Consider the following 15,995-nt stretch of genomic DNA (forward strand, 5'->3'; position numbering starts at 1 on the left):
CACCCACAAAAAACTCAAAAAGGTCCAAAATTCCCCTCACCTCGTGCCACTACATGAGGAAATATTTAATCCACCAAAGACATGTCTGCCTTCAAGAAAACCAGCCTGCAAAAACCCCCCCAGCTGGGAATGGGAATCACTGAACTTAACAAACAGTGCCCTACCCAGCAACCCCGTCTCAAGGAGAGAGTGCTCCACTCTGATCCGGTTCAGGACGGGTCAGCATCCGTGTCTGGTCAGACTCTATAGTTGGGGGATCAGCTATTTGTTCCTGTGGGTTGGAACAAACTGTGAAACTCATCCTAAAGGACTGTCCTTCTTACAGACTCAGTGGAGGACTACACACCCTCAACACAGCCAGACCACAAGCGATCTTGCTTGGCTCAGGTTTATGTGCATATGCATCTTCAGCATACATGCCAACAATAGCTCAAAAGTGGACTACGTTTGAAACCTTTCAACCTTTCAGGAGAACAAAATCAAAGTAAAGGTTTGTCTTTTACCCCACTGGTGAGATGCTGGAACTGAGTCACCTAAAGCACTTTGTAATTTCACTCATTATACAGTATGTATATGATATTAATAGCAACCTTTCCACCCTCAGGAAAGTTGGTGTCCCTGAGTTCAGCTGCTGAGGAAGTAGCCGTCTTCTTTGCACAAATGCTTGACCACGAATATACAACCAAAGAGGTTTTTCGGAACAATTTCTTCAGTGATTGGAGGAAGGTGAGTTGGTTGGTTGGTTGGTTGGTTGGTTGGGGGGGGGGACATGTTTTCTATGCATTTGTGCATTTTGCCAAACTTTTCACATACTTTAAAAACTCCTGCCTCCCCCCCAATCCTCTACCACCTCAACACTTTATATCACCTGCTGCATGAAAAGGAAGACTTGTCCTCTATGCGAACAGCTGTCTCGGGTTGCACATTTGCTAAAAAGCCGTTAGTCTTCCTTGTTGTTTTTGAAACCTAATTACCACATTTATTGCTTCCAAGTTATTTCAGAGGCACATATAAAGCTTTGCCCTGCCTTTGGAGAGTGAAGCATATGTTGGGACATAAGACATGAAGAAGTGATATGAAAACATAAGAGGATTTGGTGTTGTCTTTGGTAAACTCTGTTCATCCAGGGATTTAAAATATAACACAAAGGCTTTTGCTGCAAGATTTTTAATTAGGCTCCTAATTAATGTAAGCCTGTAGTGTTCTGAATAATTGTTTTAGACTTCCAACTTACAGAAGCATATAGTGGTGGGAAGGAGTTTTAAAATTCTCTTCCCACTTTTGAAATGACTCAGATTCGGAGACTGGGCAGCTAGGCACTAGGCAGGAACACTGGGACTGATGAAGTATGCTAGGAGACATCGTACCATCCAGGGCGGTACTGTGACCCCGTACTCGAAAACTTGTTTGCGTTCTTGTGACCCGCTGTATTGATTGGGTTGAAATTTGACAGCTTTCATTATCCAAGTAGCAGTTATCAACTTTGCACCTTCAAGGCTAAAATGCTGTAAAAAAAAATGTTTTATTTTTGCAATGACTCATAATCCTTTCTGAGAATTTTGTTCCATCCCACAAACTGATTCTTATCAAAAAGCCAATTAACACCTAACATGATAAGCATTGTGTTCTAAGCATTATGCAAGATAGCTACATGACCGAAGTGGGTTATCGGCTGATTAACGAAACACAGGGTCTTAAAAAAAAAAACTGCTCTTGTTCAAGAAAAGTTGGCTCCAGAGTTGGTAGGTTTCAGTCTAGTGCTAATATAGTTAATGTATGTTCAGGCATGAGGCACAATAGCCACCTGATTCTACAAATTGCACTGTTATAAAGGGGGTTTTGGGACACTCGCATGACATCACTCGTTATTTACGGTCTAAATAAGGTAAACTTGGCAATGGCACTCTCTGCTTATTCAGAGCTTTGTACCATTACATACTTTGCCACGTACAGATTACACCGTAGGTAAACAAATATTCATCAGCCGAAATGGGGGTCAGTTAACAGAATAATAGCTTTGTGTCAACACTTCATACCCTGAATACATGTGAATTTAGACTAGATCAATGAAGTGGTTTGTTTTTACATTAAATATTATGAAATTTAAAACTGTAAAACTGTACTTACACTTGTATATGTTCTTCTTTGTGGCTACATGAACATGAAAGGACCTTTGGCTTTTACCGTTCAGCCTGGTCTGATGCAGACTTACAAGAAGGACGCGTAAAGAGCTCATTTGGGGGTGCTTGTGAGCACCCCTGTGAAACACAATTTGAAATGGGACACCCTAAGCCATTGGAGGCCCTCAAAGGAATGTACATATGAAGGCCATGAGACCACAGGAGTGGATATTGGGACGCGGCCTGAATATCTTCTCATTTTACTTGCAGTGTTAAAAAGCCTTCAAAACTGCTTGTGGATGCCTACTTATTTTTGCTTATTTGCAAAGCTGAGCTGTGTACGTGACAGAATGTTTTCTGTTTTCAGTTTCACTTATTGTTCAAGGATCTAGTCTCCCCTTCACAAATTAAAAATAACTGCATACAGTACCAATGTCTTATTTTTCTATTTTAACCCAATTTCTCCACCATGAATGTGGTAGCTAGCGTGGAGCACAGGGCATGTTTCTGGAGCTGCTTTCTAAGTTCAGATCTTTTCTGCGTCATGTGCCTTTGGCTGTTCGTGTAGATGGGAAATAATTTCTTGCTGCTTAGCGCTGAATACTCTCAAAAATATAATTTGTGTAAGGCATTGATATGCTAATCCAGACAACTCACTCCCTGCAGATGAACAAATCCAATTAAAAATATTTTATTATGAAACCAACCCTTTTCTTGCCTTATGCTCAGTCTGGTAGCAATCTGCTGCCATTGTTGTAGCTGAAATCCTTTCTCTCCTTAACCGCGGTTAATCTGTGCCGGTGTTGCACAAAATGAGATCATGCAGTTCAAGATGGTAAGTTAACAACCCAAATGGGTTTCAGAAATAGTCTGCAATCTCACTTTCTCCTTTAATGGTAGAAAACCTTATAGGGTGAAAAAATAAGTTGGCTGATCCAGTTTGAATTAATAATCGGGGGAAAAAGACAGAAAAGAGAGCGAACATAAAAATAAACTAGAAATGTTTGCTCTTTTGAAAAATTGCATTGTGATCTGTTATCACAGTACTGCTGTGCATTGTTTGTAATTCCTGTTTGATTAATGGATTGGACTATGTTATCATAACTAATTATGTCTGTTTCTGTTGCGTATTTGGAGCACAGAGCTGTTAATGAGGACATTTTTAACAAATGTGTGAAGTACTTACCAGTCTAACATCTGCGTTCATTAATGTTATTCTTTGTGAAATTCATCTAATAAGAGTAGAATCGCTCTAATTACCGAAATATGTAAAAATTAACTTTTTTTCCTGTGTGAATTCAAATCCATAAAACAATCGGAGGACACGGTGGAGGTGGTGAGCATTCATGTTTGAAAGCCTTGTTATCATGCCTGCTTCCTTCTGCAGTGAATTAAACATTTCAGTGCACAGTTATTTACTTTGTTAAGATTGCGTGGGTACCTGTTGCACATCGTTTTAATTAATTCATGTGATTGAACCGGGAATCGGTTATACTTGTAAGCTGGGTAAATGATAATGAAACCTATGTGGGTCACCGTTAGTAATAGTTCTGCTGTCTTCTCTGAGTCTTAATTTCTAAGGGTCAGTAAACCTGTAACGCACAAACTCGGACGAGGATAAAATGCATCACTAGAATTCAGTCCATATTGTATCAAGTATTTATACCACAGTCGCCATTACCTCAGGAATGCAAAAAATGTTCAGTGTGTGAGTTTGTTCAGTGTGTTGTTCCAAGATTTTAACCAGTCTCAAACAGAATGACCTGAAGAATGACAGATTACAATGTTTGCCTTGCCTTTCCAATTTTAGGAAAGAGTAAGTCTTTGTTGCCGTCAAATACCTCTTCCACTCGAAGGTGTTTTCTCCCCTCAGCTCTGCAGTGGACACCCTGTCCTCCTCATTAGCAGAATAAATGATGCAGCAAGACTGCCTTTCCAAAGTGATGCGCCTTAATGTTTTGATAAAATGTAGGACCGAGGAGGTGGTTGTTTTGTAAAGTGGTATACAGTTTGGACTTCGTGTGAATCAGGACAGACCTGTCATGAAGATCGATGTCTGTGAATATATCTGTCCTCTTAAAGATGCTCGAAAAGGTGGATGATTCCTGCCCGTGCTATACAGTATACTGTATCATTATACTCATGATTTCTTATGATACAAAAATGTTCAGACATCTCACACACTGGCTATCGATTTTAATGTACTGGAATGGGTTTTTGAAGTTTTTTAATTTTCTCAAACTGATATCACCAGCTCTTTGCAACACAATTCACAATTTCATTAGTTGTAATAATCTAATATAGAACTTATTACAGACATGATACCTGGTTATCGCATTCCTCTGTTTCATTGTAATTTGTGGGAGTTTTTGTGTCTTGGCAGGTTTTTTTTTGTGTGTAGTTTTGTGTACCCTTTTTTAGACAATTCCATGTCCCTTTTTTATTTTCACAGATATCCAAGTCATCTCTCTTTAGCTTTGCTGTACTAAGCTGTCTTGGCATCGTCAACTAAAAGATCGTGTTGGTTAGTACTGAAGGCCTTCAGAGCCTAAAAGGTGTGTCTGAGTTTAAACCTTACCTCAGTTGGGTCTATATAAAATTTACAGGCGGACATAAATCTGCCTACAGCAAACATAAATACAGGGAATAAGTTGAAAAGACAAAATGTTATCTTGAGTTTGCGGAAGAATTTAATCAAAATTGCCACTTATGTTGAATTGATTGGTCTTTCTGGTGGTGGAGTGGATTGGGGGAATTGTGAAGCCAGCAGTTACAATGAAATAGGGTACAGTAGATGCATTTTAAATGTTGTGGGATTTAAATAAAAAATTTAAACAGGTTTTTGTTTTGTGGCTACGTAGTGTTTTGTTTACTGCTGTTGCTTTTCAAACAGCTGCTCCTGAATACCAATGGTGGTATCCTTTCTCGCAGTCTTTGAGGAAATTTATGTAAGATTTATATTGGATAAAAGTTGCACAGGATATTTTATCTATATCTGTAAGATCTGAGTCTGTTTTTTAAACGGAAGAAAATAGCTAAAGCTGTCAGTTCTATTAAAGGTGAACATCTGTGGTAGTGGTGGATCATGCTGTTTACCGGGGTGCATGAGAAACGGATTGCCTATTTTTCTGGTACAGAACAGTTTGTAGGCACATTTGACAGTTGATTTTTAACGTTGTTGTATCAAGCTGACACTTTCTCCCTTTTAAGCAGACTGACTATTAACTTACAAGGATGAGGCAATGATTTGTTTCGACACTGAACAAGAAATCCAGACATCGTTTGAATGATATTAAATTCAGAATTGATAACGTAGCTAAGCCTCTCTTGCTTGAGCATGGAAACGGGGTGCTGCAACTCACCTGCACACTTGCCACCAATTGCGATTAATCATTTTGGATTTGTTTTCAAAGAATAACCCCTATAAAGTACAGTTAGTGTTCTCTTGTTGCTGCTGTTCACAACCACCTAGCTGGAGTTTTCAACATTGCAAGATTATAAGAGTAACAGTGTTGGTGTTGCTTTCACTTTGTGAACAAAATAGGAGTAAGATCTCATGCAACAGGCAGGATTACCCATCGCGTTAAGTAAGAGCAAATCAGCACAAGTGTCTCTGTGAGTGGAAAAATGTTTTACAAAGAGCATTGGCCTAATTTAAGTCATGACTTGAAGTAAAGTGGATACAGCAAGCATCCTAAGGGCTTTGTGGTGGTTTAATGAAAAGTCAGGAGACACTGTTGTTTAGGGTGGAGAAGATAAAGTATTTTCAAAGGGTTTCTCTTCCACTGGGTCACGAGAAAAAAAAAAAACATTTAAAAGCCACACAGGTTTAGAGCACAGCATGAATTTCAAAGCCTGACTTTCATAAGAGATGAAACGTGATAGGTTCTTTGCTCTTAAGGTTGGATGCCTTGATCTGAGGATGGCGGTTGATTTCTGCAATCCCAAGTGGCTCACTCTAGTGCCTTAACCTGAACACAGCCTCCCCCCCCAGATCTGCCTGACTGGAGGAGGGAGTCACCCAGGAAACTCTCGTCTTGGTCTAAGAGTCAGAACAGCAAACTCCCCTCTCATCCCTCCCCAACTCCAAGCAGTACTCAGACTTGGAAACAGGATATGAGACCAAAGCACAGTGCCAGGATACTTCAGATTAAACATTGCATGAACACCGCCACAGATCAATACCCAATTCTGTCACAGCACGCTATCTGGGTCATGGTCCACATAAAAGGTCAGCCACTGCACTGGGATTTAACGCCTGCCAGCATAATTAGTGAAACAAGCGAGAAATGAAAGGAATAGACGTGTTCTTGCACTGATGCTGTGCCTGAAATATGATATCAGTTGCATGTTTTACAGAAAACCAATTAGGGAGGTAAAGAGCAGGACATCTTGGCTTATGTAACAGATTTGGTGTAATATCAGTGGTCAAATACAGGCAGACCCTTGCTCAGATGTTTCCTCCAAGGCTTCAAATTTGTTTTTTTTTCCTAGTTCTTCTATTGCTTTTAGAGCTTTTTTGTCCTGTATTTGTTTGAGATCATTTCTAATACTTTTTGCAGTATAAAACATCCCAATATAGAATTAATATTTTTTATCACCTTCACTGCTGTAGACCTGTCCAAAAAGAATACTGTTGTTCTGGTTAAGCCTTAAATTAATTAAACCATCTTTCTAAGCTGGACTATGAAAACTGAAGTGTGTGCACGCTCACTTCTCTCTGGTACTGACTACACGTTATACAATTATCTACAGACCTATCATACTATACACTTTGAAAAGAGCAACTATTTGTTAGTGAATGAAGCAAACCATATGGGCCACCGGAGCAACTGTGCACTACTTCAGTAATTAACTTAATTAGAAATCACACACTGTTTACCCACACCCCGGACTGATAAAGGCCAGTTCTGGAAACGATGATCGAGGATCTACAGTAACAGGAGGACATCTGTGGTGTTTGAGGTGCTACCACATGTGCTTTTTTAATGCCCATCTCTGCAAAACTACTTGAATTAACATGCTAAATTGCTCCTGAAAGAATAAACCTTGAATGTTATTTCAGTTTCCTGGGAGCTCAGTGTAAGTAATCTTCCCTTATTACTGTTCCTGACGGTTAGGGATTTCAAAACCCATCGGCACGTTGATCCCTGGACAAGTCCAAGGAGCTGCCGTCTTGAATTTTTTGTCTTCCTCTCTGTGGAATTCCAGCGGGGATTTTAATAATTAAGACCCTACACGGCGAGTAATGGACTCGGTTAAACTGTGAAAATGCTTTGGACCACCTCGTTTTTAGGAAATGAAAGACCTGCACTCTGAAACTGGTAACACAGCAATAATGATCCACGATTCCACAGGGAACAGAAAAAGTCAAATAATTTATTTTTCATTACTTTTCTGGTAAGAGTCAAAAGGCAACCCACAGGAGTATGCCACACACCCACGTACTGAAAGCTCATCATGAGAACTTAAAAATGGAGTGAGATGGACTTAGACTTTTTACTTTTAAATATCAGGATAGTAACCAAGGAAAGAAAATGAATCTTCTACTTGCTGGAGCAATATGTACAGTGCAGAAGTATAAACTATTTTTTCTGAACCGTTAACAAGAGATGAACGTTTTTTTTCCAATTGATTGAACATGTGAAATGCCTTAAACCCGTAATGTCCTCACCTTCTCTTTTTGCACAGTCATAAATCCAAATTAGTCTCCAAATGGGCTTTGGACTGACTATAATTCAGCTGTTTCCAGGTTTACCTGACAGACCTGTTGCTTTTAAACGGTCAAAAAAAGAACAGTTACACAAAAGTCAGCCATAAATGTTGGCTACATTGGTAGTCAGGTGATGAAGTACAGAACTGTGGCCTAAAGGCTTGCTTTGCTCTCAAATTATCGACAATTCTAGGATGTATAAGAACATTTGACTTCATGTGTGAAAAAGATACTCAGTATTGTACTTCTTACAATGAGACTCGTTGCAATTCCTAGGACATAACCAGCTGTTACATTGAGTTGTGTTCTAATTGGTAAAATGGAGGAATTATTGAAAATATCAACCTGGAAACACTCAGGCTAGCACTAAAAATGTCTGTGCCAGAGTGGCACAGCCACAAAGACTCGGGCTCCGAGAACTCGGAAAGTGGAGAAAACCAGAGAGGTATGGAAATAGTTAAGAGCCTTGTTACTAGAAGCCTGAAAACTATTAATCACATTTAGTTTTAAATGTAACCCTTTAGTTAATCCAGCTTTTTAATAAACTCTTACTTCTCAAGGGTAGCACTTAAAGAAAAAGACCAGAGCCCATCACCTACTGTACCTAAAATTCTCTTTCATTTGTCTGTTATTTGTAGCAATTGTTTCAAAAGTTATTTATGCATTTAATCTTTGTGGTTAACTGTTAACCTAATGGCCCCTTTTCATATCCATGCTAATTAATTTCACCATTGACTTTGTTTCATTTGCACACTTTAATTTGCTGAAGTGGGGTTACATCCCACATGGGAATTTTCTCTATAATCAGTCTGATGACTTGCTCGTGTAACTGTGGTAAACTCTTCACGCCCAAATAGGTAGTCTTGGTGGTGAGCATAGTGTCTGAGGGTAATCATTAAGATGAGATGGACAATGCACTTCCATGTCAAAGCATGAATGAATCTGTGATTGCATGTGATATTGCCTCTGATATTTTCCTCACACCAGTGTTTTACCTGTCATACTTGCAGCATCTTAACTTGTATTTCCTTTGCGGTGAGTTCAGCCCAGTTTACAGTATATCTTACACATGGTACTGTATACTGTAGATGGTTTTTAACTGAGCACCAAGCTGGGTGATACTCATTTTATGCAATGTCACATGATCTCTGAGACATCCCTGTATGACTATGAGGAACACTTTTCAATTTGTCAGCCCTCTTGTGTGGAAAAGTATCGAAACAGTGTCCGGAGATGATGGAAAAGTAAGTTTTTGCAGTAAACGTACAGGTCATTTTCTCTTTTACAGTGCATGCACAGCTACTGTAGATAAGATATGAGTTGTGCCTTCTCATTCACAGTAGTTAACCGATGAAGTTAAGCAAGACGTATCTCTCCTCACTTTGAAATCATGCTATTTCCTTAGAAAATATTCAAGAGGTGTTTTCAGATTTGTTTCTATTTCTTTTCATCCTTAATAATTCTGAACTCTTGTTCAGCAGTATCTGGCTGCAAATAAAATGCTGGGTCTTGTATTGCATTTGTGCAGTTGATGTGGTTCCATGTAGAATTGACATGGCAGAAGTATGTCTGTGAGTTCTAGAATTTTCTGTTGCAGATAACATACCTGTATTTTCATTTTCAGATGTTGATGATTTTTATTATTGTGAAGTTCTTTGTTACAGAATGTAGCATTTCTGAGGGTGAAGGTTTGTTCATTATGCCTCTCCACAGCATTAATAAAACTGATGGAGCTGACATCATGCACGGTAGGCTCATTCCCATTGTAGGCACAAACAAGTCTTCCCTGAAGGAGCTTGTTTGCTGTGTAAATCTTTGCAGAGTAATTTTAAACTAATGAGACATTTAAGACATCATTCCATTTTAAATTTGAGAGCAGCGTGGTCCTGAGTTTTTTTTAAACCCACTGTTGTGAACTATGGACAAAATCCCTTTCCCTCACTCAGTACAGTAGGTGAACCTTTTGCTTCACTTACCTTTTTTTTCATACTGTAGTAACTGTACAATTGCTGTGCATTACATCAATGTAGATCAAAAGAAAAAAGCTATTTTTAGACTTGCGGTTCTGTACTTAGCAATGCTCTGCAATGCAAGGTGTGCCCTCAAGAACAAAAGCTTCTCAAAGTTGCGACTAAAAGCAAAGTCAGCATTTTATTAATGAATATACATAGAAAATACCCATTAAAAATATCTGCAAAATAAATTAAAGACCAGTCAGTGATTGTCAGATGATTACAGTACTATAGTTTAGTCCTCATAGAGTTCAATCCTTTATTAACTTTAGCATTGGGGTTATTAATCAACCACAATGCTTATAAGCTTATTCTTCAATCTTGGAATGTATACCTACTTGTATAATTAAGAAACATCTGCCTACATATAAATTAATAATATTCACATGCTTGAAAGCAGTCTTCAAATACTACTCTGTACAGCCTAAAGGGTTTTCTGTTTTCTGCATCAAGCAAAAAATTAGATGTCTCCTTTCCTTTTGTAGGAAATGACCTTGGAGGAGAAGATGATCATCACCGATTTGAACAAGTGTGACTTCAGTGAAATTTACAAGATGCACAAGGAGAAAGTGGAAGCGAGAAAAAATCAAGGCAAGGAAGAAAAGCAGGTGAGTAACTTTTTGCAGAGGGGGCTGAGGCTGTGATTAAGCCTCAGATGAATCTGCCTTTGCATCGTGACTGGCCACGCTTTTTGAAATGGGGAATGCCTTTCGAAGTTAGCAGTAGAAATGGAAAGTGAAGTACGGGACTGTTCAAGGCAAATGTTCCTCCTTGGAGAATCCAAGTCGTCAATAATTTCATCCATCCTTTCATTTTCTATGAGTGTGGGGGAGCGGGAGTCTGCCCTGACAAGCAACGGGCCCAAGGCGGGGTGCACCCTGGATGGGACCCCAGTCCATCTTAGGGTTCACACACAAATGTACGCACTCACATCAGGGCCAGTCTACCCAAAAATCAAGTTAAAGTACCGGTATGTCTTTGGATTGTGGCAGTAAACTAGAGCACCTGCTGAAAACACACGTGAACATGGGGTGAACATACAAACGCCACACAATCGGCACCCCAGGAATTGAACATCATTTTTGATGTGGTATATTTAACCCTGGAAGCCATCGTGAAAAATGTCAAGACTCTGGTCTTATGTAGGATTCCCTAATAATTTAGCTATTTATTGCCTATCTGCTCTGATGTTGATGTGTATCCATGGGCTGCCCAGAATGTTAATGTCAAAATGCAAATGTCAATTAGGGCTTAATGGATGTACAGTGTAGTATGTTACAGCTCTGTAGTCTCCTGCTCAAGTAGGAAATCTCAGGGGAGAAGTGAGAGATGGACTGTTGCCTCAGTTGGCACCCATCTACTGTCCATATTCATGAATTGAAACTAATGGATTCATACTGTATGTTATAATGGCATGCATCTTATAAATGGTGAATAGAAAATAACCGTGCTGTTTTCCAAGAATTTACTGCTGGAACACCTGGAATAAAAGGAAACTCAGCAGTACATCCACAACATATTAAAATGTTGGAGCGTTATGTCCTTCAGCCAGGGTCAAAGAGTTTATGGAATTTTTTTCTTGCCTGTGTTTTTGGCTGTTTTAAGTTTGAATTGGGAAGAGAGCATAAGGATTTTCCCTTATTTGTCACATGCATCACTATGCCTCATAGTTTGTTGATGTAGTCATAATGTGAGAATTTTTAATAGAAAAAAAGTCAAATAATGTATCGAGCAGCAAACTGTTGGTAGGACCTGAGAACAGAGTGTGGTTAAAGATGGTGCTTATCACATAATGGAATTAGAGGTTGCCTGAATGGCAGGTTGTCGTGTGTGCCTACTGACTATTAGCTCACACTGAAGAAAAGGGGTAAGTAGCTCGTTTTCTTTTCCAATATGTCGAAAGTAATCTGAAGCCATCTTTCCCTGCCTCAGGCTGCTCCCTCAGCTCTTAAAATAGAACTGAGAATCATACTAGATTTCCAGAAGTTGTCAAGCCTTTACCGTATTCCTTGTAAGTGTATTGCAAGAGTCTGGTCGTTAACATGAAGGCAGTGTTTATTAATAAAGAGAGAATGGTTAACGATCTGTATGTTATAGCCAATTCACACACTTTTTTGGATGCTCCTGCTAGAAAACCAAAGACGCCAATCAGAAACTGTTGGAAGAGTATGGCTATTGCACTTTGGATCACCATCGGGAAAGAATTGGGAACTTCAAAATTGAACCCCCGGGGCTTTTCAGAGGAAGGGGAGACCATCCAAAGCAGGGAATGCTGAAGAAGAGAATCCAGCCAGAGGATGTCATCATCAACTGCAGCAAGTAGGAGACAATCTCACTCCTTTCAGAAGCCACTGTTTCCTGGGAACACGATATGCTTTAAATTGTGAACAATACTGCTGCCAGTTTTAATGGGGACACAGAGATAAGAACCCATTACCTCTACACTAGCATTGCTACACTGGCCTCATGTCTGGCTTAGGATTGATTTTAGTATGTGAATTTGACTTATTACACAATATGTGTAATTTACAGGTAATCTAGACATCTTCCAGCTATTTTCAACGTTTTCTCAGGAACCAGTCTATTCTGATAGTCTTGAGTGTATGTCTTAGAATATTTACAATTAAGAGCTGTTTAGTGACATCATATTTGTGCATTTCCTACATGATGAAATTGGCTTCAGTCACAAACCTCACATCTTGTTGCTATTCTGTTAGCACTAAGTATGCTTACTTAGTTTTACACATTATCTTTGGGTGTTTTGATTTTGTGCTTTATTTTTAACATTGCATTAGTACATGTACTGCTGTGATGTAATTCTACATCTTTGTGTTGCTGTTTCTCATACACTACATGTATAATTGAAGTACTTTGACTATAAACTACTTCCTAGAAAAGGAGACATTGCTCATACAAGACATCTTCGGTAATATACTTTTAAAATAATACAATCTTTTCACTCTGATGAAAACACGGGATTGCAGAACACTGGATTGCTTTCTGTTTCATTTATACAAAAATGAGTACAAGACAGAGCTTTCGGCTTAACAGCACCTAATCTGTGGAACAACTGGACTCACATTTTTATAACATTGCTTCTGCACTTGGTAACTGGCAGGAATTTATTTTTTAAATATGGTTCTCAATTTAAGTATATATATTTTTCTTTCTGTGCACATATTAAAGTTACATTACATTTCACAGTTTTATTTTTGTCTTATTGCTGAATTCTTAAAAGTCTCACAGTTTTTAGCTGTGAAAAGCTCTTGAAAATGATGTCTTATAGAAAGGTGCTATATGGAAAATCTGACTGATCGATTGAAGGTGACCAGTAGGGTTGTGCAAACTGGCCTCAGTTCCATCTATGTGTTCTATGGTAGTCATTAAATGAAGCTAGGGGAGTCTTGTAGCTCTTCTCCTCTGAGGAAATCTGCTTGAATCCGAACAGATTGACTCTCTGTGGCAGCCCAAGGCTTCCCATGTTTTCCCCAGTAGAGTCTCTGCTTTGAGGTTTGTGTCACTGTCGATCCACTTCAACATGTGGATTTTAAAGGGTTCAGACAACCTGAAATATAGCTGGAGCACTCTATTAAATCTCAACCTGTGCTTGAATTTAAGACATTTTTTTCTTTCCCTGCCGAGACCTATTAGCAGCAAAAATTATAAACAGGTGCTTTGTAATTGAGGGGCTGAAATGCTGCGTATTCATCATCCCTGATACCCCTCTCAGATGGCTTGCCTTGAATGGTGCAGTAATTGGTTCACTGCCATTACGAAAGCCATTGATTGCAGTGGTAGCTAGGGCTTTTTGGGTTTTCTGTTAATAATGCATTTTGCTGCTTTTCTGTATATCAGTATTCTAAGACTCACTTTCAACAGAGGCTGTGATATTTTTGGAGTTCTCAGTATTTTAATTGGTCTAATTTTTGAAGTGGGCAAGATGTAATGCTTCTCTCCAGTGTGTTGCAAATACTTCTGGGTTCAGTTGTGTTTTAAATTCAAAATATCATGAAATTCTTAAATAATTCTAATGAGTACATGATTGTAAGCTAGTCCTAAAGGAACTAAGATAAGATAACTTTATTGGCCAGATACAATTTCTTGCATTAGGATTTGTCTTTCCGCAGAACCCAGCTTGCTCTCCATGAGACACACAGGCACACAGACAGGGAGAGAAGCTTGGGGTCAGAGCGCAGGGTCAGTCATTTATACGGCGCCCCTGGAGCAGTTGGGGTGAAGGGCCTTGCTCAGGGGATTTGAACCGGCAACCTTCCAGCCACAGGAGCAGACCCTTAGTCACAGAGCTACCGCTCCACCCCAACTCTGCCACCCTCTAACTATAGTGTTAGAGGAACCCTGCATTTTACTCTCATTCTAAATCCTACTTCTAATTTCTACTCCCTAATTACTTAGACCATGATGCTTTGAATTGAACTTTTTGATTGATTTTCAATGTATTTCTGAGTCCACAAAACACCCAGCTATGGTTACAGTATATTGTTCCCAAAAGCTTTAGCAACCAAGACTCCATTGCTTCCATTTTGTTTCTTTCTACACAACTTACCAGTGACCAGTGGATATCCACACTTCGTATCAGACACTCCCCTCGAGTCCCACTGTTTACAGAGTGAATCCTTGAAGTTGGTGCATTGTTGATGCTAATTACAAATCCAATCCAGTTTCTTAGACCTGAAGTTTTTTTAGTGAGACGTCTTACAAAGTACCTTTAGATCAGCGCACTGCAGTTGGAATAAAACAAACCACTATTGAAATAAAGAACAGAAGAACATACAGCTGGAAATGGAAAAGCAAGGACACTTGGCTTATATGACCATATCCTAACAATGTGACTTTCTTGTTCATTAAGAACAACAATGGGATGTTCTTCTGAAGGACGAATCATGACTTGTCCTCTCTAAATTTTAAATTTCAAATTTAAATGTTGGAGTCATGCACTCTGTTCACTGATGTCATAGAAATAAGGGTACTGTACACGTTTCCCCTCTGGGCCCATACAGACTTGTTCAGATGGCACAGGCTGGGCTGATTCATCTCTCTGCCTTGCAGCCTAATAGTGTTCTTGCCAGCACTGAACTCCTGCAACGAGTGGTGATCGGATCACATGCTCCTTTTATTAGGTTTTTGCTTAAACCCATACTCTGGTGATGCACTGGATTTGACTTAATTGTGTACATGCTGCATTAGACCCACCTTACAGTTTAATTCTACTTATTACAGTGTTATTAATTATCTCATACTATTAATTACTATTACTATTACTTTTACTTTTAGTGATCTGAGACTATAGAAAATATTATGTCATTGTATTTTTAACTTCATTTTCAAAGCTTTGGCTAAATTATAGCCAAGGATTTCTAGAACACAACTAACCTGCTGAGTCTTACAGTTCAGCTGGTGGGCATCAACTACAGTGAGATATATATATACTGTGTGAGTAATGAACATGCGCTAATGAAATCTAAATACTCCAAGGTGCTAAAACATAATACAATAGCTGTGCAAAGGTCAGGAGCCTACAGTGGCTGGAAGTAATTCTGCATGACAGCTGACAGATGCTAACCCGTCCATGCTTAGAAGCAAACCTCTTACTAATCACTTAAAGGTCTCGGAAGAGGAAATGGACTAAAAGAGTTTTGTTAGCACAGTAAGAAACTGTTCTCAAGCTGTGTTCTCCTCACAGCTATTAATTGAAGGGCAGGTGAAGTCAGTGTTTCTGTTCCTTGTCCATATGTGCTCCTGGCAGGGACTCGAAGATCCCCCAGCCTCCCCTGGGCCACCAGTGGAAGGAAGTGCGCTGTGACAACACTGTGACATGGCTGGCCAGCTGGACGGAGAACGTGCAAGGGTTGTGCAAGTACGTCATGCTCAACGCTAACTCCAAGCTCAAGGTAGGTGCAGAAGTTCTGCGAACTGATATGGGGGGTGACTATGGGGGTGGTCACATTGCATGGTCTGCCAGGGTGGGAGCTGGAATGCAAGGCTTGTTGTTGACAATTCTCTTGTGGCGTTCAATAGCAAACCCGTTGGAGCTTTGATGGTATGGTCCAGGGGGCTTCCACCAGGACTACAAAGAAACTAAGGCAAACCGTAATCTACATGTGTCAGGACAAGCCATCACAGCAGGCCAAA

General features: G+C 39.5%; 1 protein-coding gene across 1 annotated transcript in view; it reads left to right on the top strand.

Annotated features, from left to right (window-relative positions):
• Window positions 1–15,995, top strand: part of LOC148817010 (DNA topoisomerase I, mitochondrial) — a 70,476-nt gene that overhangs the window by 23,084 nt on the left and 31,397 nt on the right. The window contains exons 10-13 of the mRNA XM_088938675.1: window positions 605–726; window positions 10,331–10,453; window positions 11,977–12,164; window positions 15,610–15,754. Coding sequence (XP_088794801.1) covers window positions 605–726; window positions 10,331–10,453; window positions 11,977–12,164; window positions 15,610–15,754 — 578 coding nt within the window. The remainder of the gene's footprint in view (window positions 1–604; window positions 727–10,330; window positions 10,454–11,976; window positions 12,165–15,609; window positions 15,755–15,995) is intronic.

Source organism: Atractosteus spatula, chromosome 21 (assembly GCF_055471065.1).
Source record: "Atractosteus spatula isolate fAtrSpa1 chromosome 21, fAtrSpa1.hap1, whole genome shotgun sequence".
Classification (NCBI taxonomy): Eukaryota; Metazoa; Chordata; class Actinopteri; order Semionotiformes; family Lepisosteidae; genus Atractosteus; species Atractosteus spatula.